We start from the raw sequence: 11,271 nt of genomic DNA, 5'->3' as shown, positions 1-11,271 counted from the left end.
TGAACTCTTCCGGTAACTTAGCTTCTTGTTTGAAAAGTTCTAGCTGGGCATACTCCCCAGCTATGACATCCACTTCTGCCTTCAGGTGCTACAGGGACTTCCAGATGCTGGTCCTCCACCCAGCCACAGGTTCAGACAGCTATTTCTGTTGTTGGGAGGTCTGACTGGGTAGAGATGTCAGCACAGGTAGGCTGTAGTGTTTCTGTTTGGATTGCAGACTCAGTCTTGCAGTTGCAGCAGCTGGAGAACATTTTCTGTCAGCAGGACACAGACTCCTCATAGTTCTCAGAAAAAAAGGTCCACTTAATTTATAGAACCATCATTCTTTTGAAAGCCTTTGACCTTCTAAGTCTAATTCCCCAGAGATCTCCAATTTCTGGGCAGGCTTGCACAACCACCAGTTACTCTGAGTGACAAGCAGGGCTGCAGCCTGAGCCTGCTGGTGAGAAGCACAGGATCATCATCTGCTTCTGCTCCAGATGAGCTCATTGAAGTTGTAGACTCAACTTCTCCTGTCCTTGCAGGATGATGCAAAAGAGCAACTTATGATGCTTAGCATCTATAAAGAATGAAAAGGATTTCCAAGTTTTCAGGAAAGATGGACCAGAGCAGACATGTTATCCCAGACCATGCCCAAAGACTTGTTCTTCAATACTCCTTCTAGACAGTCACCTTTGCATGGAAAACTTCAGTAAAGCCAATACATCAGGCAATCACCTGTACTAGTTCCCAGTAGTGGCTATTATTTTTATACAGTTCTTGTACCAACTACTGTTGCAGTACCTGGTACAAACCTGACCCTAGCGGTCTCCTCTTGGCTTGGCCACCATGCTTTCTCAGCCCACAGACACAGCCCTTCTTTTCCATCCTACTGAGTTGAAAAGCACTGCAGGGTAAATGCAAAGCCCAGCGGACTGTGACTTGCATCTGCCTGTCAGGTCTTCAGGTACACTCTGGCACTTGGAGGAGATTCTCCTTACTTGTCCTAAACTCCCATCAGTTACCTCTGCTCAGAGGGTCCAAGGCTTAGTTGTCCTCATCTTTATTGCCCAAATATTTAGGCCAGAGTTTCATAAATCTCCGAGGGACTGATCCAATTGCTAAAGGGAACAGAAGTGCTGATTTCCCCTGGTTCTTACATCAAACCTGTCTTTTACAGAAAATACACTTGATCCAGTAGAGAGGGTGTTTACTCAGAAGGTTGAGAGAAAGTTATCGACTTTGTTCTGTTTCCTGAAATCTAAATATAAAATAAAAAAAAGTAGAACCAAGTCAAATAAATGTTTTGTGGTTTTTTGGGTTTTTTTAGTATCTCCCATTTGTACCATTTGCAAAATGTGCTTAGTCTCTCACTTCAAGTTGCACTTACAGAGCACCCACACAGAGACTGATGAAATCTGGGAGCACCACCTGGGTACAGGGACTGCCCAGGACAGAAGGAGTGCTACTGAAATCACAGAGCCCATCTTAGGTTAGAGAAGAAACAGGGAGGAACTGGGGAGAGATTTTGATCTCCCTTGGCCCATGTTGTTCGGGAAATGCATTTCTACACACAGCTGGAGAACCCAGAGGGAAACACAGGAGGCCTGAAGGCAGCTATTCAGGGCATCACATAATGAAGGCCAAGTAATGTTCAGCAGAGGAGACACCTCACAAACCCAGCAGGCCGGGCACTGGCTGCAGCCCCAACCCTGCCCATCACAACTCTTGCTCAAGCAGGCTCCCAGGTGGGAGCTCCAAAGCCAACACTACAGCAAAGAGGCAAGAACATTTGCGTGTGTGGGAGAGGTGCCCAACTGCATAACCTCCACAATGGGGCACTTTGATGCCCAACGCTGCAGCTTTGCCTCTTCCTCCCTGGCTGCCAGCTCCTCAGCCAACAGGACACAGTGCTGCCCTGGCATTGCCTACAACGGTTCAAGACAGTTGGATTTACTGCTCAGCTCTTGAGTCCAAACACCTGCAGCTCTGGAAATGACAACAAGTGCTGTTCAACAGCTTCCTCTCTTGCTGCTGCAGCACGCCAGGATACGGGTGCCAGGCTGTGATGTCACCGCCATGCAGCACAGGCACAGTGATGTTTGAGAACTTCCCCTCAGCACCCGCAGCCAGCTGGTGTCAGTTTGTTATTGCTTGTTATCTGGCAGAACCAACCTCAGCTGCCCAGGGAAATGCCTACAGCTAGGCATCACTTTGCTCTAACCCTGACAGGAGAGTTTCCAAGGGAGCTGTCTCCAGGAGAAATATCGCCTGCTTCTCCTCCTAACGAGCTCGTTGAGTCAGCAGACTCAACTTCCTCTGCCACTCCAGGATGGGTCAAAAGAGCACATTGTGATGCTGATCTAGCATCCATCAAGGAAGAAAAGCCTTTCCAAGCATGCAGCAATGACCGCAGGACCAACAGAGTCCATCCTGTTTCTTTGGAGGAGAGCTCTGGTGAAGATAATGACTTTGTATCCCTCACCTTTCCAAAGAAATTCTGGAGAATTGTCCAAAGCCACCAGTTTCCGTCAATTCAGTGGGTTGATGATGGCACCCGTGTTGTGTTCTTCATCAAAGAACAAGCCTTCCAAAAAGAAGTGCTGGCACAGAGACAGCCTCGCAGAATTTTTGAAGGAGACAGTATGAAAAGTTTCCTTCATCAGCTCAATCTCTACAGATTCAGCCAAGTGCAATGCAACCCTGAAACATCTGACTTGCTTGATCAGTTTCTGAGAGAAGAAGCAGCAGCACCTCCTGCTTACAGCAAGGTACATCACTTCTGCTGCACATGATCTGACTCTCAGAACGATTCCAGCATGAGACCTTCACCTTTCAGTAACATAAGGCTTGGCAATGGAGGTCAAGAGGAAGAGGAGAGAAAATGCTCTGGGATTCATTTCTTTCTCAGGTCAAAACACAAGGGTGGACTTTACTTAACAGAATTGTGGCATAACCTTTTGGTCAGCCTAAGATTTAGGTTTCAAATGCCCACTAGCCCTTTTTGAGACCCATGCTGGTCTTTTGCCATTACAAGGCTCAGCTCTCCTATATCTTGGTGTTCTCCCATCTCCAAAGGCTGGCAACTAACTCTTCTTTTGTGTACTTTAGTTACTCTTCCACTACAACCTCAAGAGATGATCCCCCCTGCTCAGAAGGTGCAAAGAAAGAGCTAACTGCAAGAGGAGAGCAACAGCTGCATTTTCACCAGGCTCGATTTTGAAGGAAAACTGCCTCACAAGAAGCCCAGATGTGCAGCCTGGGAGGGCAGCCTCATGCTCCCTCCCTTCTACCACCACAGCACAGCCAAGCCCCGCCTGGACTCCAGCAGGCTGCTTCTGCTGCACATGCTCCTTCACCAAGCCACAGCATACCTCCCATAAACAACTGGACACCTTGCACACCTTGCTGGGGCTTCCTGCCTTTCCACCCCTGCAGCCAGGCACAGCAGCTCTGCAGGCCCCCGGGGCTGCCCTGCCTTCCTTCCCATGGTTTCCCATGGTTGTCCATGCTGGCAGCAGCCTCTGCTCTGGCCATGTCAGGGCCACCACACATCCAAATCCCAGCTGCCCCCCACTGCCCAGCTTGCACCTGCAGCCGAAACCCTGCCACTGCGGGTGGTGGGCTGGGATCCCACTGCCCATTACATTAGGTCGGGTAGACACACTAGGTACCCAGCTGATAGTGTCAGAAATCTGGGAATAAACTGTCTCCATAAGAAACCCTTTCCAGTTGTCCTGTACTGTTTTTACAGCTGAATCCCAGACTGAGTTTTTCACTAGTCCAAGCAGGAGCAACTGATCCACAATTATGTTATTTCTTCTAACAATCAAGCTCAGATTCTAAGAAATCCCAGATCGTTCATCTAATTCTAGAGCTTTCCAAGATTGCACAAAGTCATATAGAAGCAAACCAAGGTGGGAACATGAGTTCAAGTAAGGTTCAGAGGTGGAAACAAACAAAACGTACACAATACAATAATTACTGTTAAAAATGCTACGCCAGAGCTGGGGACATCACTTGTATGGAGCAAAGTGTTGAAAACTTTTGGCCTTGTAAAGTGGTCTCCTGCAAAGGACATGCAGATTGTGCCTCACTTCAGTTTTCTCAGCCTATGGGCTCCAATGTGGGGTGCATGAACCCCAGGAGTGAGCAATAATATCTCCTGGGGTGTGTGGAGGCACTCCTAGAAGTTCCATTTATATTTAGTTTATATAAAAAAAGACCAAGAAATTAAGCTTTACTAACATTTAACATACAAATTCATACCAGTGTTCCCATTCACTTCGTACATCAGAGCATCCCATGTCACACATGGTACCAAGGTCTCCTAGGGGAAGAGAGGGTGTCCACAGCACAGAGGGGCTCACAGGGGTGCCCTCCCTCATTTGCTCACTTTCAATGTGTTGCCACATAGCGCAGTTCATGTGCACCTGCTTAAGAGAATTTATATATTCTATTGTCTCATTTTAACTAAACTACCCCTCACAGAAGGGACACAGACCTGAGAGAGCTTCTTGCAAAGAAACCGCAGATGGAAGATAATCCTGATAATCCAAGTGAACAAGTTCCTCACTGGTGGAGGTTTAGCCAAAGCCTAGCCAAAACCAGCAGACAAATGAGTTACTTTTGCTGAATCAGAGGAATACGCTCAATAAAATGTTACTATTTAACCACAGTATACCATTCGATATTGAGGTGTTCTAAGTTGATTAATGTTATACACAGAACACACTCAACTTGGAGGCAGAATTAACAGACACTGAAATTCCCTGTACTGGTTATCGACATGTAGGGCTCATTTCACCAGGCACATTTGGGCATTTCTGAGAAGATAATAAAAGTTTGCCTTTTTTTTTTCCCAGAAAGGATATTTTTGTAACTATTTTATAAAGCAGTATAACACAGTAAGACTACAGAATACTATTTTAAGAGAACAAATCTTTATTACAGGAACACATCCATTCTGTTCTGCATGTGAGAAGCTGTTCAAGTTTAGCTCTGTCTCAGTAAATTTAGATTGCTTAATCCACCCGTGATTTCAGGCCATGCAGGGAGTTTTATCAATCAAATAGGGGGAATTTATGTATCCTAAACGATCATCTAACTAATACTTTAAAAGAACTCTGTCTCCAATTCCTCTTCCTCACAGACAGAGGGCACTAACGCTGAAAACAAATCTACAGCAGGGATTCTCAGGGCAACCCTGCATTGCTGAATGTACATAGTACGTACTCAGCTGATGAGACAAACTTTATTTACCCCTCAAAGATAAATTCAAACTGAAGTGGACACACAAGCTCACAACATACATATCCACAAAACCCATCATAAGGAGCTGTGGAAGAGACAGGGAGATTAAAATGATAATCCAGTGAAGGAACACTGGACAGACACAAGATTAGTGTCTAATTATTTCCATGCCTCTTTCTTAGCTTTCAAGTAATTCCTAAAAGCTCACTAACAAAGTAATATCCTTCTACTTCTGATTTCAGTTAGAGGTGGATCTAAGCAATAAATCCACAGGTTCTGAAACAACTATCATGTGTTTACAAAATGACGCATAACCATGCCCTAGAAAGACCACCTGTCAAGGTTGCCAAGTGAAGCACTCAAATGCCAAAGTTAACACTGATTACAATTTTCAATTTGCTTACCATATATATTATGATAGATATTTAATTACAGAGCCACCTACCAATCTCTATTTCATGCATCCGCTCCAAAGACAGAAAGTTATGTAGTGGTAAAAATGGTTACCTGCAAAATTCAAGCCTCCCTAATTGTAAAAACCAGAATATGCAATATTTAAGTCCTTTTCCCAGTATTTTCTCTGTATGATTCTCAGACCACATTTCAATGTAATACCCAGAACACCTTTCCAGTAAAAGATTTAAGCTACATTTAGCATCTCACAGGTTTGCTCTCTATCCGAGTCTTACCCCTGCCCCTCAGGAAGATGATTCATTCTTAACAGACATAGGTTGTTTCCACAGAAAGTTAATGGGAGAAAAGTATACCTTATATCAAGTGGTTTGTTATAGATCTAGACTCTTCCCATATTCTTCAGCCAAAGTATGAAAATTCTCTCTCACACATAAGTGGTTCAGTGGCATCTTTATTTTTAGAATTGTAGATGTTTCTTTATGGCACAGAAAACAAAGAGTTTGAGAAAAGAACTGTTATCTGAAATTTTATTTGATATACTATGCAAGTCAGCATGAAATATCGAAACCAGGATCAATGGGTTCATCATACCTCCTGAAGCAGACAAGATGCATGGCAACATTTTGTAACAACTAAGAAGCATTGAGGAATTCATGCTATTTGGTCTAGGTTCACCAGAACAATCTCTCTAGTTAATACAGGAAATTAATAATATTAAATTAATATGTGAGAAAGTTAAGACCCATTTAGAAACCCATGCCCAAATTGTCAATTGGACAAACCAAGTGTGGTTTTACACTGTCAAAGACATCTGCATCAGAAACAGAATGAACTATTTGAAGCTATTCTGTGTCTCAAGCTCAGCCCCAGAAAGGTAGTTGTTCATCTATGACTCTTCATGTCTAAGCAATGGCCATTCAGTGCCAGCACTCTGGGCATTAGAAAAACAGTATAGTATAATAGTATGTTCTCAGCATCTGAGTTCCTGTTGGATGATCAATCTATCTAGTTACAGATAATCTCAAATGACTAAGAGATTCCATGAAAAGTATCTAACACAGACTTCTAGTTTCTCATCACTGCACACAGGTGTACCTAGTATGTAGCTCATTCCTTTGGATTTTCCTTACTTCCTTCAAATATCTCAGCAATAGTTTATGCTAGAAAGAAGCACAGGTTCATTTAGGTTGAACAAGACCCTTAAGATCACAGAGTCCAACCGTTAACCTAACACTGCCAAGTCCACCACTAAACCATGTCCCTAAGTGCCACATCCACACTCCAGGGATGGTGCCTCAACCATGCCCCTGGCCAGCCTGTTCCAGTGCTTCATAACCCTTTCGGTGAAGAAATTTTTCCCAATATCCAATCTAAACCTCTCCTGGTGCAACTTGCGGCCATTTCCTCTTGTCATATCACTTGTTACTTGGGAAAAGAGATCGACACCTGCCTCACTACAACACCCTTTCAGGTAGTTGTAGAGAGCGATAAGGTCTCCCCTCAGCCTCCTCCAGACTAAACAACCCCAGTTCCCTCAGCCCCTCCCCATAAGACCTGTGCTTTAGAACCTTCACCAGCTTTGTTCTTCTTTTTTGGACATGCTTCAGTACTTAAACGTCTTTCTTGTCGTGAGGGACCCAAAACTGGACACAGTATTTGAGGTGCAGCCTCACCAGTGCCAAGGGGAACGATCACTTCCCTAGTCCTGTTGGCCACACTATTACTGATAAAGGCCAGGATGCCATTGGCCTTCTTGGCCACCTGAGCACACTGCCAACTTATTATTCAGCTGGCTGTTGATCAAGATTCCCAGGTCCTCCTCCACCAGGCAGCTTTCCAGCTGCTCTTCCCCAAGCCTGTAGTGCTGCATAGGGTTGTTATGACCCAAGAGCAGGACTCGATACTGAGCCTTGTTGAATCTCATACAACTGGTTTTGGTCCATTGATCCAGCCTGTCGACACCCCTGTAGAGCCTTCCTGCCTTCAAAGAGATCAATGCTCCCCCCCCACTTAGTGTCACCTGCAAACTTACTGAGGGTGCACTCAATCCCCTTGTCCAGATCACTGATTAAGATATTAAACAGAACTGGCCCCAAGACTGAGCCCTGGGGAACACCACTTGTGACCAGCCACCAACTGGATTTAACTCCATTCACCACAACCCTTTGGGCCTGGCCATCCAGCCAGTTTTTTCCCAGCAAAGAATACACCCATCCAAGCCATGAGCAGCCAGCTTCTCCAGGAGAATACTCTGGGAAAGTGTGTCAAAGGCTTTAGTAAAGTCCAGATAATACAACATCCACAGCCTCTCCCTCATCCACTAAGCAGGTCACGCTGTCATAGAAGGAGATCAGGTTGGTCAAGCAGGACCTGCCTCTCATAAACCCATGCTGACTGGGCGTGATCACTTGGGTGTCTTGTACATGCCATGGCACTTGAGTGATGGCACTCAAGATGATCTGCTCCATAAGCTTCCCTGGTACTGAGGTCAGACTGACAGACCTGTGGTTCCCCATATCCTCCTTACAGCCCTTCTTGTAGATGGGTGTCACATTTGCTAACTTTCAGTCAACTGGGACTTCCCTGGTTAGCCGGGACCTCTCTGGTTAGCCAGGACCACTGATATTGAAAGTAGCTTGGCGAGCACTTCCAGAAGGTCACTCGGTACCCCTGGGTGGATCCCACCCAGCTCCATAGACTTGTGTCTGTTTAAGTGGTGTTAACAGGTTGCTACCTATTTCCTCTTGGATTACGGGAGCTTCACTCTGCTCTGCATCTCTGTCATCCAGTTCAGGCGGCTGGGTACCCTGAGAACAACTATAAGACTTTGAAGCTGGCATTCTGAATCACACAATGGTTAGGGCCGCATCTGGAATATTGTGTCCAGTTCTGGGCCCCTCAGTTCAAGAGGGACAGGGAACTGCTGGAGAGAGTCCAGCGCAGAGCCACAAAGATGATGAAGGGAATGGAGCATCTCCCTTATGAGGAAAGGCTGAGGGAGCTGGGTCTCTTTAGCCTGGAAAAGAGGAGACTGAGGGGTGACCTAATTAATGTTTATAAATACGTGAAGGGTGAGTGTCAGGAGGATGGAGCCAGGCTCTTCTCTGTGACATCTAGTGATAGGACAAGGGGCAATGGGTTCAAGCTGGAACACAGGAGGTTCCGCTTGAGTATGAGGAAAAACTTCTTTACAGTGAGGGTGACAGAGCACTGGAACAGGCTGCCCAGAGAGGTTGTGGAGTCTCCTTCTCTGGAGACATTCAAAGCCCGCCTGGATGTGTTCTTGTGTGATCTGATCTAGGTGTCCTGCTCCGGCAGGGGGATTGGACTGGATGATCTTTCGAGGTCCCTTCCAATCTCTAACATTCTGTGATTCTGTGATTCTGTGACCTTAAAGAACATTTAGTTCCAACCCCCTGCTATGGCCAGGGATACCTTCCACTAGACGAGGTTGCTCAAAGCCTCATCCAACCTGACCTTGACCACATCCAAGGATGGGGGATCCACAACTTCTCTGGGTAACCTTTTCCTGTGCCTCACCACCCTCACAGTAAAGAATTTCTTCCTAAATATCTAGTCTAAATCTGCCCTCTTCCAGCTTAAAGCCATTACCCCTTCTCCCCCTGCTACACTCCCTGATAAAGAGTGCTTCCCCATCCCTCCTGTAGGCCCCCTTTAAGTACTGGAAGGCTGCTATAAGGTCTCGCTGGAGCCTTCTCTTCTCCAGGCTGAACAACCCCAACTCACTCAGCCTGTGAAATAATGAAAAAATTACCGGCAATACTTCTGTAGATCTGTAAGAGCATAAGCAAATTAAAATATCTGCTTATGAAGCGAAGTGCTACGAATCATAATTAGAAGTCTAGCAACTGATTTTGCCTATTAGCACTGTTCTGAAGAAAATATTCCCTTTTTTATATCATATAAAATGTTCTACAGCTAGGAACAAATCATCTCTACTGAACAAAGGCTGTGACTGAAGAACAGTAAGTCTTCCTTTTCTAGGAATCTACCTGGAAAAATTAAAGACACACTTATTGCATATGTCCCAGTATCTGTAATGGCTTTCATTCTAGGTGGCACAGACAGCATAGACCATAAACCATGGAGACCTCAAGCAGATTTGCTAGCTACAAACATGTGCATTGAAGTCTCTGCACTCTATTGTTATCATTAGGTATATTAAAGTATCTAACAATAACACTTGTTAACTAAGCAAACACAACGGCAATGATGATGTAGCATTTCGAGTAACACGCTTTCAAATTCCTTGCTGCCCAAAAAAATTAAAACTGTTCAGCAATTCTTAAAGTAACAGCTTCCATTATTTCATCCAAGACTGTAGGAAAGGGGGGAAAAAGGCAAGTTTTAAAAAACTATCTTTATTTTTTTTGTCTTACATTTAGAGAGGGACATATTTCAATTTTAGACATCCATTCAATATTGACTTCATCAGTTAAGACAGGGAAAATAAAAGGATATAAATGCAAAACATATTGGCATAACCTGAACATACCTGCATTAGTACTGACCGCTTTGCTTGCTAGAAGAAAACCTTCTGCAGCATTAAAATCAAGCACTTAAAAAATTGCTGAAAAGCAAATGCCTAGATACTGGTCATTTCCGCAAATAAACAGCTTTCATATATTCAAATATTCAAATATTTTAAGTCCATAATATAGACGCTTCCTTGTTACGAGCATTTAGTTCAGATTATACAAATACTGTATAGGTACAAAACCTGAGAATAATCAGGTGTGTGAGAAATACACATACTACACATACTTACAAATATAAGAAAGCAACAAATTTGGTCAAGTACTACAAAGAAGGATGTGTTTTCGTAAGATAATGACCAAGTAACCTACCTTTTCAGCTCAATTAAAAACAAAGTAACTTCATGAATCTGAGATAATCAGTAACACAAACTGGCGAAGTGGAAACTCACAACCTGTTATATAGTATGTTTTTGTAGGCTAAGTTCAGGTTTTTTAAAACAAAATGGAAGAACAGAAACAGTAAAAATTACAAAGATCAAAGTATACATATGAGCACATAATCCAAATAGTAAAATACACTTTTGGCTGTTAAGGATAAATAAATTACAGAATACAATTAAAATCCTTGTAAACGCTATAATGAATTCAAAGGTGTGCATTATTTTAATATACATTTTAAATGCTACCACAAAACAAATTACAAATAAATAAGGATGCCAAAAGTCATGTTTGGATAGAAAAAAATGCTAATTAGCTCTAGAAGAATTATTTAAAAACCGAGATAATCTGTTGTTTTGGTCAACAAATCTGTCTAGTCACTTCTATCTTTCTTCATTACCTGTCAGCTTAACATGACAAAAGCACACCTCTGTCACTATGGCTTTAAAAGAAGCATATATTTTCTGAAGAAAAAAATACAAAATGGGCTGCCTTGTCTACAGAACTGCTGGTTTGTCCATTTTGTAGGCACTTCATTGGACTGTGGGGAAGTACCTGACACATCCTTGCCATCCTGTTAGAGTAGTGACATTACACTGAGAGATAAAAAATTTCCAGGAAAAAATATCTTCAGAAATTTTGGGTGCTATGGGCTAGTATGCAGAGAAGGGAGAAGTCTAACTCACTT

The 11,271-nt window shown here is 43.7% G+C and overlaps 1 protein-coding gene across 1 annotated transcript; it reads left to right on the top strand.

The window, feature by feature from the left end:
- Nucleotides 1-2,171: 2,171 nt before the first annotated feature.
- Nucleotides 2,172-2,774, top strand: LOC104464875 (heat shock transcription factor, Y-linked-like). Its single transcript, XM_010077718.1, has one exon. It carries the CDS (start codon nt 2,172-2,174, stop codon nt 2,772-2,774), a length of 603 nt encoding a protein of 200 aa, XP_010076020.1.
- Nucleotides 2,775-11,271: the final 8,497 nt, after the last annotated feature.

Source organism: Pterocles gutturalis, unplaced genomic scaffold, assembly GCF_000699245.1.
Source record: "Pterocles gutturalis isolate BGI_N339 unplaced genomic scaffold, ASM69924v1 scaffold8628, whole genome shotgun sequence".
Classification (NCBI taxonomy): Eukaryota; Metazoa; Chordata; class Aves; order Pterocliformes; family Pteroclidae; genus Pterocles; species Pterocles gutturalis.
The sequence above is the reverse complement of the archived record's forward strand: the minus strand, read 5'-3'. Positions and strand labels throughout refer to the sequence as shown.